The following is a 14,498-nucleotide window of genomic DNA, read 5'->3' on the forward strand; positions in this document are numbered from 1 at the left end:
GTGGCTCCCTCTATTGGACAACATTTTCAGGCGAACCTCTTTCAGATGAAATGCTGATCGTTAAGAAATTGCTGTTAGCTTCCCGAGCATCAATCTGTATTTGGCTTCGATGAGTCTGAGACTCCCGGCCTGAGATTGTGTCCCAGACGGCAATAATTAGTTCGTGAATTTGTAAATATTCATGGCTTAAACAGCTGGAAAATTGACTGTAGCTACTGCAGCTGTGGATGTTTTTCCCAGGCAGGGTTATTATAGTTAACTAAGAAAAAATAAAACTAGCTATTAAAACATTTATGCTAATCGAAATAAACCTGAATATAAGAAAAAAAAAAAAAATGTTAAAAAAAACTTAAACTAAACGAAAACTAAGTGTTGCCTTGTCGATGCCATTTCCTCCCCTGACTTTCAACCGATGAGATCATTATCTTTTCATTAACCGACAAGGTAAAATAAAATTAGAATTAAACGAAATTACAATGGATGTGTCTGTGACCCATTAATAAAATCCCAGGGGTTTAATTAATTTTAGCCTACATGAACAAATAGCAGAATAAACAACAGAACATGAGGATTCATCATCATCATCATCGGGCAGCAGCGCTTCTGAATGGAGAAATCCTATAAAAGGAATAAATAACCTATGCGCGAAATTTATTTCACCTAGCCTAAATAATAAACAGATTAACAAAATGAGAGGAACAAACTGCGACAAGTAACTAAGTTATATATGATGAGTTTCGGTTCATTTTTGAGAAGTCCACAGAAAGGAAATTATTTTTGCTTTCTTTGTTTTACAGGCAATTTTTTCTTTTTATTGTGAAATAATAGGCCTATTTAACCCTTCACAGATTCGAAATGTTACATAAATGTGACCATAAATGTCTGAGTATTTTAATTTTTTCCCGCTTTTATAAGAAAATGTAAGTGATCGCGTCGGCGCCTCACGCACACACAACATTATTTTTTTATGACTGAGCACTGTTCTTAATTCACTTACCCAGCAACATCACCTAAAATATAAATAAAGCTTAAATATAATAATTCAATTTATTGCATTAGGCAAATCGAATGCAAGCACATGAGAACAAATAAATAAGTCTAGGCCTGCTAATAATAATTAATGCAACACATCTCAAACGAGCGTGTATAACCATGCAATATATTTGTTTATTTCGTTGTGCTAACCTTAAGGTTTTTTTTATGCCATTGCAGCACTTTTCCATTATTTTTTCTAAGTAAACATGCGCGTAAAAAACAAAACAAACCAAAAAACAAAAACATGTTTGACCGTTGAGCTCGTCTGTTATTTTATTTGTTTAGCTGCTTCAAGCCAAGCGCGCACTTGCAGTGTTACTATCGCCACTTATATGCATTTTTGGGCGTGTTATTTTATTATTATTATTATTATTATTATTATTATTATTATTATTAGCGTATTATTATTATTATTATTATTATTATTATTATTATTATTATCCATATTAAGAAGTGAAAGTTCAGCTGGAATGGCCGGTGTGTCCTTTAAACGGAGAAAAGTCAGCAAATACGGTGCTTGCGCAACAGAGGTGGCCGGAGGAATGGCTAAGCTTCATTCAGGGAGACAGATTTGTAATGCTTCCTACAATTACGAACATTTACACCTTAATTAAAGCTTCCTTTGGACAAAATAAGAATAAAGCTAAAATATTATTATCCACACATACATTATCCAGACGCTAGTCCACACGTACGTTATCCAGGCGTTTATCCACACTCACGTTATCCAGACGTTTATCCACACGTACGTTATCCAGACGCAAAGTAAAAAATAAACTTTCTCAACTACGTCGCCGCCATCGCCGCCGCGCACTTTGAGCGCAGCTCCAACACGTGACCGTGACGTCTAACGTCTCATATCTGACGTCTGACGCCTGAATACTATGGGATTTTGGCCAGACGGCTGGCGTGCGTATACACGTTAGTTCTCCTCTCAGTTTGCTTAGCAATCATCACATTTTGTTGAAGTCACCCCTCATACATTTTGGCTTCAGTTCAATACAATGGAAGGAAGCGGCGTCGCGTCGTCCATCTTTTTTTTACAGTCTATGGTATGAATGTGCAGCGAGAGTCAATCCCGTATTCTCTTATTAGTAACCATGACGACAGTGACCAACGTAATATTAAAGATGGCGAAGTCCATAAGACTGAAAAGTATTATCACTTTTCACATGACAAGAGACTAACTGAACCACGAGTTCATCCATCAAAACTTCATTAACCAACAGCAGTATGTAAACACACGCTAGCCAGAGTCTTTAACCGCTGCACACGCGTGTCACGTCCTTTGCGACATCTCGCGCATGACACGCAATTTGAAAAGAAACACAAAACTGAGATGAGCCGCTCCGGTGGAGAACAGACTGGATCTAACACCTTAAGATGACGCACAGCTCACATCTCTGTCGCAGTAAGTTACTGAAAGTGAAACCACACACAAAACACTTTAGAGCGTCTCTTTCGCACTGTGTGATGTGACAGACAACTATTTGTCCAGTCCTGTTCCGTTCACACAGTGCGAAAATTCAGAGAATGCGGTTGTGAGTCCTGAAAATTTACAGGTGTGAGTTCGGTTATAAAATGCAGTTGTCACTCCCGTAAATAACTGTACTGCGTGTGAACGCAACCGTTTTAAGGACTTAAATACAGGACTGACAACCGTATTCTGCTGCTGTGTGAACGTGGCCTAACAGTAATAGACTTCGGTAAAGTTGGTTTTATATTCGCACATTCGGACATCCGTATTCAATGGCCTTGTTAATCACACTACATTGGACATTCAGTGGACATTCACAAGTAAATATGCCATTAAAACAATACTTGCCTATTTTGATCGACTGTGAAAAATGTTGTAAGTTGACAATCGTTGGTTGTCAATATCATGTCGGTGCTTAAAATTCGCAAACATTAATTTATTGCACATTTATTGGAAAGTCTGAATTTATCAGAAGTCCGAATGTGTGAATATAAAACCAACTTTACCGAAGTCAGTAATAGCCATATAGGCAAGCCAGGCATAAGTTTTTCATTTTTAATGTGTTTAAAGTTTTGATTCATATTTGTTATTCTTTTAAATGCACTTTTAATTTTTTGATTCAGGCGTATTATATTTTGAGCTGTGACCACTGACCACGTCGTTTGATACGTTTTTCATTATTTTTTTTTTTATTATATTTTTCAGTTTGTGCAATATATTTTTGTTTTTAAATTTTTGATTCACACTTATTATTTTTTGATCCGCAAGACAGTAATTTAATTCCATAATCTGTTTATGCCCGTCCATGAATAATAATTCTAGAGGTCCTACCAGTGCTGGGTATCCAGCAGATCAAATACACCACAGACTTAAATAGCTTGAAGGTTAATCAGCAATTTATTAAAGCATTAGCCATAGTTGTAAAAACATACAAAGTAAAACATGTAGAGGAAACTCCTTATGAAATATATTAAATAATAAAATGCCTAATGCATTTGAATGTTGATAAGCAGTACATATAACACTGTTGTTAGCTTATGTCAAAACATACTTTAATTATTAATAAATGCATTTTTTTAAAAAAAGTTACAATCTGTCAATTTTATTTACAGTAAAACTGACTTTCTTTGACTTGACTTCAGATGAGAGTGCGATGTATAAGATGTGAACAACATTGTTCAGAATCAGATTGTGATTTTATTTCTCTCTCTAAAGTATATTTTTGATTTCTAAACTTATGCCCAAAACTGAAGACCAAAAATACTGAAAAAACTATATGCTACTAACAGATTCAACTCAGACAAACTTAAAAATAGAAAAAAAACAAAACAAAAACAAAACAGAATAGAAAGAAAATCAGTCCATCACACAATGACTGTCATTCTCTCACAAATGGTCAAAGAGAACAAATTAGTCTTAATGTGGGTGATGAACATGTTTATATTGGTTGTAGTATGAACCAATGGGTAAATTATTTCACAAATATACAATTATCCAACAATCTTTAATTTAACAATTAAACACAGGTTTGTGTTTGCTGGTCACTCATTTGACGCTGCTGTAGATCACTGATGCATCTTCCATAGTTTGAACAGCTGATCGCCTAAAAACACAAAACAAACAGAAGCACAACAATGTTACAGCTCAGATTATATGATCTGTGCTGGTTAAACTGGTGCTGGTTAAGTTGGTTTTTCTCACCTCATGGCAGCATCAGGCTGATGAACTCTTATATTGTCGTACTGACATTCACTCTCTTCTGGTCTTTCCATCTCTTTCTTTCTGTGATATTGGACAGTTGCGTACTGGATCTCCTCAGTATCTCTGGATTCAGGAGTTTTTCCTCTGAATCTCTTTGGTTTCACACTGGCATACGGAGCATCATTGGCTGAATCCGGTTCAGAAAGAGGCTCGTCATGGACTGAAACTCTTCGAGATGCGTCAGAATAGAGATCATTCTGAAATACAAGAAAATAATTAATGAAGACAAATCCCAAGGTATAGATTCTTAGTCAAATTGTTCAGATACAAATTGTTACAGTCTGAAACACAGCACAGTAAATTCCCCGGTGTTGAATCTACACCATTCTGTGTTCATATGGGAAGTGAAAGTAGTGCCCTGTCCAAATAGCCACACTTGCGGTCTTGGGCACGCGACAGGAAGTAAGTGCGCAAGACTGTTCCATGTCTTAAAAATGCACACCTTAATGCACACTAAACCCACACTACCTTGAATACCTCTTCAGAGCGCTATTCAAGGCTAAGCGTATCCCATCATGCATTATGTTCAGGAACTCACATGCCCCGAAATCGCGAGATGTCAAGGAAAACAAACGACTGTAAGTTAAATTAATTATATAATACATATAATTTGGTAGTAAAATATAAAGTGTTGCGCATTTTATTGATGCAAAGATGAATAGACTGTGTATTTTGTACAACATTTGCAACTGATTTTTATCACTCAAAGAAGCACCATAATTTTAAAATGATGTCTTCTGTTAGTTACATAGCGACCACTGAACAGACATGTAGAAGTGCATTTTAAAATGCAAAGTATTGAAAATAATAATTAAAAAAAAGCTGTAAACGCTTGCATTTTTTGCAAGACTGTAAGTGTGTCCCATCGGGTAATCAAACGTTCTACACACGCTTGCAGTCTTCACACCTACTTGAACACTTGAGCCAAATACAGGAAATTGTTATGTAAGTAGACAAGTGGTCAAGTGCAAAGACCGCAAGTGTGAATTGTGAAGTGTGTGTGAAGCAGCTCTGATCAAACTCTTTTCTTCCTTCATTGTTAGGAGTTAGATTTGACCGGCAGTGCGCAGAACTTTCTCTCCCTTTGTTCCTTTTTCAACTGTCTGACAAGTGAAAAGTGAACACACATACATTATATTTTATATATTTGAGAGAAAGTCATGGTTGAACAAAGCAAACGGTGTGTGTCTCCATGTTCCATCTCCGAATCGGACACACACCATTATTGTTTTGTTTGTTTGTTTGGGGAAGAGCACCCTGCCCTTGCGTTGTAACAGGGTGAGTGCGAGCATTGTGAATGTTCACAGATGAAGTGCTTCGCGTTCACTTTGCTTATTTCAAAGGGGTAGTAGCACTCACAATGTGATTGTGGGGCTCGCATGGCGATCTGGCTGAGGATTGAGAGACCGGTGCAACCCTGTTGCTCTCTCTCTCTCCGGATCACGCTGTCCTTTTGCCGGGACCGAAGCGTGTCTCGGCGCTTCTTCGGCTCGGGTGGAGGACACCGAAGTGTTTTCCACTGGAATAGAATGTGAGTTTGTCTGTCTCCGAGCATTTATCCCGTGATGAAAGCGAAAGGGAACTGCTCTGGGCGGTCATTCATCTACTGAAATACTAGTCAGACCCCCAAAGCATTTCTAAAATAAATATGTGTCTTTCTGCCCGTGACGTCGACACGCTCAACTATCGCGGGTGCGAAAGCACGCGTTTATATGATGCTCTCTCAAATCGGAGAGACGCTCGCGTGATGATGCGCATCTTCAGAGGCGTTTCACAGCGAGTCAGCCTGGTACTGCGCTGTACACAATGTCTGTTGCAGGCATATCAGACTGATCTATGAAATATTTAAAGGATTAGTTCACTTTCAAATGAAAATTTCCTGATAATTTACTCACCCCCATATCATCCAAGATGTTCATGTCCTTCTTTCTTCAGTCGAAAAAGAAATGGTTTTTGATGAAAGCATTCCAGGATTATTCTCCATATAGTGGACTTCAATGGAGCCCAAACGGTTGAAGGTCAACATTACAGTTTCAAAGCAGCTTCAAAACGTTCTACACGATCCCAGACGAGGAATAAGGGTCTTATCTAGAGAAACCATTGCTCATTTTCCAAAAAAAAAAAAAAAAAATATTATACATGTTTTAACCATAAATGCTGATCTTGAACTAGCTCTCTTCTTCTTATCTATTAGAATTCTGGCAGTGTAGACACTGCTAAGTGTATTAGTGCCCTCCACAGGTCAAAGTTTGAATTAATTGTTATATACTTGCACTAGCATATTGTATATGGCAATTTAGTTCAAACTTTGACCTGTGGAGGGCAGTAATACACTTAGCAGTGTAGCTAGTTCAAGATGAGCATTTATGGTTAAAATGTATAAAATTAGTTTTTGTTTTTTTAGAAAATGAGCGATGGTTTCTCTAGATAAGACCCTTATTCTCGTCTGGGATCGCTGTAAACTGTAATTTTGAGCTTCAAACGTTATTGGGCTCCATTGAAGTCCACTATATGGAGAAAAATCCTGGAATGTTTTCATCAAAAACCTTAATTTCTTTTCGACTGAAGAAAGAAAGACATGAACATACTGGATGACATGGGGGTGAGTAAATTATCAGGAAAGTTTAATTTGAAAGTGAACTAATCCTTTAAGCACAGCTTTTCATTCAGACTGTGTTTACTTGTCTGATAATTAGCTGCATTAAATTCTGAGGAATTAGTAAGTGAAATGGCCATCTATATAAATTATAAAATTATTTATAATTATTATAATAATATATATATATATATATATATATATATATGTATATATAAGCCAAATTAAATAGGTCCTCCATGACGTTAACTTGTTCATGGGGGAAAACCTTATTTTTTGTGTGCCTTTGTGCCCTCAATGTCAACTTATTCAACTATCGTGGGTGCAAGGGCGTGTGATTATACGATGATGCTTCAGTTCAAAGAGACGCTTGCAAGCTCTCTCTTCTCAGGAGCTCATAGTCACTTAAAGAGACAGCACTCCCCACCGAGCTATGCATAATAACATCCATATTGGCGGGAAGGCGTTTCAATCTGTGTGTCAGACTGGTACTGCTCTGCACACTATGGCAGTGTTGCAGGTGGACCAGGCTGACCTACTGAAGAAAGGCTCAAAAGCAGACTGTGGCCAGTTGCGCTTCCCCTCGTAAAACTGGTGACCAGCTCGTCACACTCAGCAGCCCTATAATATCTAACACCCGCCCCTTCTCAATATCTTCACATAAACCCTCCTTCCCTGCCACCTCTGGTGCTCTGGAGCGGTTTTCAGTGAAATGTTAGGTGTTCCGTTGATTCCTGTAACACATCAGGATGTGGAACATCTAACATCTCCTCAAAGGGAAGTATCAAAATTAGTGTCCATTTCAGAGAACTTGGCAGCGTAGAAACTACAGCCAGGGATTTCTGCGTACAAGCATACAGAATCCAATTTATTAATCGTTCTTCGCGTTTCAACGGCGTGGTCTCCACTACCATGAAGCCGGGGCAAGGGCCTTTACTGTCACAAGAGTTGCAATTTCTTCTGAAGAAAGGGGCCATAGAGCATGTTCCCCCTCTAGAGAGAGAGTCAGGTTACTACAGCAGACACTTCTTAGTTCCCAAAAAGGACGAGGGGCTGCGTCCAATCTTAGATCTTCAAGGCTTAAACCATTCAGTCAAAGCTCTCAAGTGTAGCATCTGGACCAGACACACAATTATTCATTTTAGTTAATGAATAATCCAGAAACTCTCCCTCACAAGTCATGTTAATTCCATCCCCCACAACTGCAACACAGAGACAGAATAGGTATCCTGTTCCTATTTTATTGCTGTCAGGAATGTGCAGAGAAGATAGTGATTCTGACTTCATTCTTTCTGAGAAGGACAAATAAACCCTCTTAATCCTATATATTCTATATATAACCATATGAGAAATGTATAAATGTGTATCCATTTTTCCCATCTCATGATTTTCCTTTTTTAGGCTTTATTCTATGTATTAATTATCTCTTTAGAACTATTTTGGTATTAATGTTTCAAAGTTGCAAATTTATAGTTGACTGAAATCACATGGGTAGCATGTTTGGTATCTACGGACTCCAACTTTCATTTCCTATTTGGTAATTTATGTTACTCTGTGACATGTTAGTATTATAAGAATCTAGAAGGTTCTTCTCTCATACATCCAATCCAATGTCTTATGCTAATATCTTGCTACAGAACAAAGACTCATAAAACTTTCCTTATTGTCTCAGACACCTCAAGAGGGTGTGATATGTTCACTCTTTAAAATCACTGATCACAAGACCACGGTCTCTTCACTCTTTTCCTTTACAGAAAAACGCTGATGTCAAGACGATGCTCTACTAGAAGCTTCTAAGGAACCCCAAGCTTGTGCCAGGCTTCGGCCTAGACCAGGGGTCTCTAATCCTGCTCCTGGAGGGCCACTGTCCTGCAGAGTTTAGCTCCAACTTGCCTCAACACACCTGCTTGGAATTTTCTTGCCTATAGTAAGACCTTGATTAGCTGGTTCAGGTGTGTTTAATTAGGGATGGAGCTAAACTCTGCAGGACAGTGGCCCTCCAGGAGCAGGATTGGAGACCCCTGGCCTAGACCTTCCATTCATTCACCAAAGATCCACTGAATCCAACTGGTTCTCTTTCATCAAGACAGTATCAGCAAATATCAATGGGAGCCTCCACAAATGATGTTTTATTAACAAAATTAGGGAGGAGCAGTTGCAGATAATTAGACGAATTAGCACAAGTGGAAAGCATTCAGCTAATCAACCAACAACAAGAGGTATATATACTGCAGACTTACCTCTGTTCGTTGACAGTTTATCAGCATCCCTCCACCACCCCATCTCCTCACTTCTAGTTCTATCTCTCATTACCACATCCGAGGGGAGTACTCTGGGTTCGGGCCAAAATTCCGAGCTCGGAGCCCTCCCCCAGACAGCACGCCAAATCTAATTATATGTATATGTGAACTCGTGAAATTGCATCAGTGCAGTTTTAATTCAAATGGGTGAGACATGCAAATATCAAACTTAGTCTTATTATTTGATACAGTCAGTATCCTTACCCCTTTTTAAAGAAGGTCATGTTAGAACTACACTGATGGTTTGCTCAAGGCTGTTGATCTGCTGAAATTCAAACAATGCTGTAACTTTTTGCCTTCCTGTATTCTGCTTCGGCTCTCTCTGTCCCTTGGTAAACTATGCATGTATGCGTGTGAATGTTAGAGTAGTTAAGTGTTTAGTCTAGTTAATAGTCTTGTTCATGATACACGGAAAGTTGTCCGAGTTTAATGCTCATATACTGGAGTCCCTAATTACGCCGATCCTGACTATGCTCTAGTAGAATTACGTAGACGACTGGCTGATACTAGCACAGTCACAAGAGATGGCGTTACAACACAGATGTCATACTAAAATCCATGTTTATGGTAAGGGTTGCGTGCTATGGCTTCGTTCCCTTTCTATGTGGCTCAGACCCCAGTTCTTCACCTTGGGTCCCACTCTATATGCGTTGATGTTGCAAGATGCCAACAACAGACGCTTCCCGTACAGGCTGGGGAGTGGCCTTAGGTGGCCGTCCAGTCCAAAGGGATATGGTGAGGTCATCATCTCAATTGGCACATCAATTTTCTCAAACTGATGGCTGTATTTCTGGCCCTGAAGTACTTCCTCCACCAGTTAAGGGGTTACCATGTCCTAGAGCGGGTGGACATTACTGCGGTAGCCTCTAATATGAATCGCCAGGGTGGACTGCACTTGCAACGTCTAGACAGGCTAGTGCAGCACATTCTGCTCTGGGCTCAGGACAAGTTCCTGTCCCTCAGGGCGATTTTTCTCTGATATGGTTTTCCTAATGGCTATAACTTTTCTAAAAAGAATTGGGGACTTGCAGGCTCCATTGTGCCATCCTGCTTAGACTTTGCCCCAGGAATGACTGTGTCCAGACCGTGCTCTACAGACTTATGTCAGTGGCGCAAGTCAGAGCAACTATTCCTTTGTCATGGCCATAACAGGGGTGCGGCCACCACGAAACAGACCATGTCACATTGGGTGAGAGATGCTATTGCCCTTGCCTATGAGGCGCGTGGTCACACTTCGCCAACAGGCATCAGGGCTCATTCCACCAGGGGGGTTGCCTCTTCTAGAGCTTTGGCAGGGGGTGCCCCCTTACAAAATGTTTGTGATGCGGCAGGCTGGTCCTCTCCACACACATTCATAAAGTTTTATAGTTTGAATGTTCCTGTTACTCTGGGCTCTTGTGTCCTTGAGTCAATATCGCAAGCTAGTGCCTAAGACTCTCTGCACTTTGCGAAACACTTCACAGCCTGGGGGCCCAGACACACAGTGCGGCGGCGTGGGTATTCTCGTTCCCATAGCACTAAGTGAAGCTTGAGTGTAGACTTTGAAAGGGAACGCCCCGTGTTACTTCACTGTAACCCTGTTCCCTGAAAAGGCGGGAACGAGAAGCTGCGTTTCATTGCCACACTGGGATGTCCCAGGACTGCTCTTTAGAACAAATATCTACAGACGCACTCGCGGTTCATCTAATTATAGCCTCACATCTGTAAAGTCATGAGTCTGGATGATTTACCTGTTTCACTGTGAGATCTTCAGTTTTATCACTTCTTCGTTTCTTTCTGTTATAATGACAGACATTGACAGAAAATGGATGACTATTAATTTAAGAAACATATGAATGCTGTTTTTAGTAATCTTTACTAATAAACAAACACAAATGAGCCATTTTATTCTACATCAGACCAAAATTTAAATATAAAGTCACTTCAGTCCATCTCCTGTCCATCACTTCAAATATAAATTCACTTTTTTTTTAAACAATTGAGCTCACATTATTAACAAGATGATGATGATGGTGATGATGAAGAATAATCCTCCAGATGTCGCTGCGATCACAATCACATTCCTACCAGCACCATGATGAACTGAAAGAGGAAGATCATCATGATTAACTCTCCAAACTGATGAATGATGTGAAGATACAGGAGTGTGTTAATAAAAGCCTGGGAGGGTCTAAAAATTACAGAAGCAACTCTATACTCATGTTTTAAATTGTTAAACCAATAATTTGTTGTTACCACGGTTAATGAACTTTCATATACTCACACATGATGTTTAAAGTCACATTATCAGAGTATTTCTCTCCATGTTCATTGATGGATCTGCACTTGTATTCTCCACTGTCATCAGAGCTGATCTTTGAGATGTTGAAGATTCTTCCAGATCCTACAAACGTTCCTCCTTTAAACCAGCTGAAGTTCAAAGCAGGAGGGTTTGAATCACTGCTGCAGATCAGAGTCACTGAATCTCCTGACACTATTTCACCAGATGGACTGATGGACACTGAGACACTCTTTGGAGGATCTAAAACAGACAATAAATAAATAAATAAAGATGAGAAAATTTTGAATTTATATGTAAACAATGTGCAGATGATCATTAACTCACACATGACGTTTAAAGTCACAGCATCAGAGTATTTCTCTCCATGTTCATTGATGGATCTGCACTTGTATTCTCCACTGTCATCAGAGCTGATCTTTGAGATGCTGTAGATTCTTCCAGATCCTACAAACGTTCCTCCTTTAAACCAGCTGATTTCTGCAGGAGGGTTTGAATCACTGCTGCAGATCAGAGTCACTGAATCTCCTGACACTATTTCACCAGATGGACTGATGGACACTGAGACACTCCTGGGAGGGTCTAAAAGAGACAAAAATAAAAAAGTAAATAAATAAATATAAAATTGTGAATTTATATGTGAACAATGTGCAGATGATCATTAACTCACACATGATGTTTAAAGTCACAGTATCAGAGTATTTCTCTCCATGTTCATTGATGGATCTGCACTTGTATTCTCCACTGTCATCAGAGCTGATCTTTGAGATGTTTAAGATTCTTCCAGATCCTACAAACGTTCCTCCTTTAAACCAGCTGAAGTTCAGAGCAGGAGGGTTTGAATCACTGCTGCAGTTCAGAGTCACTGAGTCTCCTGACACTATTTTACCAGGTGGATTGATGGACACCGAGACGCTTTTGGGAGGATCTAAAACAGAAAAATACAAAAACTAGTGCACTATGAATGAAGGCTGTATCTCAGCTACTGATACTGATGCCTCTATTAAGTGGATTTTACAGTATATTTGTAGTCACAGTTTTTAACATAAAAATCTAGGCCTACATTGTGTTTATGTATCATTTATTAACAATTCCAGAATATTTAAAAAAATCTTACAAAAACTTTTAATTTAAGTGAATTGGGATTTAAGTAAAATTCTGTCATTAATTACTCACCCTCGTGTCATTCAAAACCTGTCAGACTTTTGTTCATCTTCTGAGCACAAATGAAGATCTTTCTGATGAAATCTGAGTGATATCTGTTCCTCAATTGTCTGCCTTTGTAACAACCACTTTGACGCTTCAAAAAGGTCATGAAGAGATCAAAAAAGTAATCCATATGAATTGAGGTGTTTAAGTCCAAATTTTCCTTCTTTCACTTTTTATGATGAACTAATTTAATTTAGGCTTTTACTCACATATAAACATTAATCACAAACAGAAGCTCAACTGAACCTAAATAACACAAGAACAAACCTCTTTGGGAAGCTCAAACGTGCTGCGTAACCAATGCGGTTCATTCTCGTGTGTCACGCAGCACGTTTGAGCTTCAGGACGAGGTTTGTTCTTGTGTTATCGGTTGATCTTCCTCTTATGTTCACTGATTTGGAGCAACATGAGGGTGAGTAATTAATGACATCATTTTTATTGAACTAACCCTTGAAAACAATATTCACATAAACCCATTATAATAATTGTCACATTTAGCTGTGCCTTTAATATATTGTTTGGTGATGTTTTTGAATGAGGGCTGTTCATTTTCCCCACTGGAAAGCTCATATTGTGCATTTGTTTTCATGAAAAATAATATGAATTACTAGTTAAATTTGGTAATAATGTTTTTATTTGAGGATCGACCCTCTCGATACAACGTCAGTATCGCATTAGTAAGTATTCAAATTTATCTCCACACTTACACTCATGTTTCTTAACCCTTGTATACTGTTGCGGGTCAATTTGACTCGTTTTGATTTTGAGTTGTCGGAGACATCAGTTAACATATGTTTTTTTTTTCTTGAAATTTTGTGACTTTCTCATTTAGGATCATGAACATTCATGCAAAGTTTCAACATGCTGATGTGTTCTGACATATACAAAACGTTGGTTACGTTGGTGATGTTCAATTTGACCCACAGAACTGTACAGACCCAAAACATTTTGGATTTTACTACCCTATGAAGCTAAAAAAAATGAGCTTTTTCTCACCTATTTCAATACAAAAAAATATTTTGTCAGCGACATATGGTAAAAAATAGCTATAATTTATTTTTTCAATCTATCTGAAATACTATCTAACCTACATTGTTCTTGAAATTTTGTGATCTTTTCTCATTTAGGGTCATGAACATGCATGCAAAGTTTCAACATGCTGATGTGTTGTGAAATGTGCATACAGAAATTTTATACGTTCTTACTGTTTGTGGGTCAATTCCCTGACAGCAACATAGTGGTCCGTGTCCACATCTGGTCCGCGTGTAATCCACATGTGCCGGATCTGGGCCACACTATGTTGCTGTCTGGGTTTGACCCATATAGACAGCCATTCAAAATCAACTACAGACCCAAAACACTTCTGTGTTGTATGTCAGAACTCCTCAACTCTAGTCCTGAAGATCCAGTGTATTACTGAGTTTAACACCTTTGTGAAAACAAAGTTGTTTTACCTGTTAATTGTCTCTCTCACTTTTTGAACATAAATATGAAAATGACTTTTCCAACTTAAATTATTAAAAATCTTAAATATTTCAGAGCACAGACTTGTGTTTGGTATCTTTTCAAAGGGAACACTTCACAGATTATTGTAGAAGTTAAAAGTTGTAAAATTAAAGTTTAAAAAAAAGTTTTTTATTATTAAAAATTTTAAATTTTTTATATTTTATATAAAATATATTTTACAAAACATGTTCAACTCTAAAACTTCAAGAAGATCAAAGTTAAATATCTGAACAAGTTCTGTGTCAAATTTTAGGTTGATATCTAAAAAAAAAAAAAAAAAAAAACTTGCAGTAAGATTTTTTTTTTGTGTGCAGTACCAAACTTTTCCACTAGATG

The 14,498-nt window shown here is 38.3% G+C and overlaps 1 protein-coding gene and 1 long non-coding RNA gene across 2 annotated transcripts in view; one reads left to right on the forward strand and one right to left on the reverse strand.

Moving 5' to 3' along the window:
• The first annotated feature begins 901 nt into the window (after window positions 1–901).
• LOC125271340 lies at window positions 902–4,510 on the forward strand. Its single transcript, XR_007185578.1, has 2 exons — window positions 902–2,446; window positions 4,311–4,510. It is a non-coding gene; the product is annotated as an uncharacterized LOC125271340 (long non-coding RNA).
• LOC125271309 (B-cell receptor CD22-like) overlaps window positions 3,195–14,498 on the reverse strand; it is a 49,392-nt gene continuing 38,088 nt past the window's right edge. Inside the window, exons 6-11 of the mRNA XM_048195398.1 lie at window positions 12,118–12,375; window positions 11,433–11,690; window positions 11,158–11,251; window positions 10,900–10,945; window positions 4,214–4,470; window positions 3,195–4,115 (exon numbers count right to left, since the gene is read on the reverse strand). Coding sequence (XP_048051355.1) covers window positions 4,058–4,115; window positions 4,214–4,470; window positions 10,900–10,945; window positions 11,158–11,251; window positions 11,433–11,690; window positions 12,118–12,375 — 971 coding nt within the window. The 3' untranslated portion in view covers window positions 3,195–4,057. The remainder of the gene's footprint in view (window positions 4,116–4,213; window positions 4,471–10,899; window positions 10,946–11,157; window positions 11,252–11,432; window positions 11,691–12,117; window positions 12,376–14,498) is intronic.

This window comes from Megalobrama amblycephala, linkage group LG7, assembly GCF_018812025.1.
Source record: "Megalobrama amblycephala isolate DHTTF-2021 linkage group LG7, ASM1881202v1, whole genome shotgun sequence".
In the NCBI taxonomy this organism is placed as follows: domain Eukaryota; kingdom Metazoa; phylum Chordata; class Actinopteri; order Cypriniformes; family Xenocyprididae; genus Megalobrama; species Megalobrama amblycephala.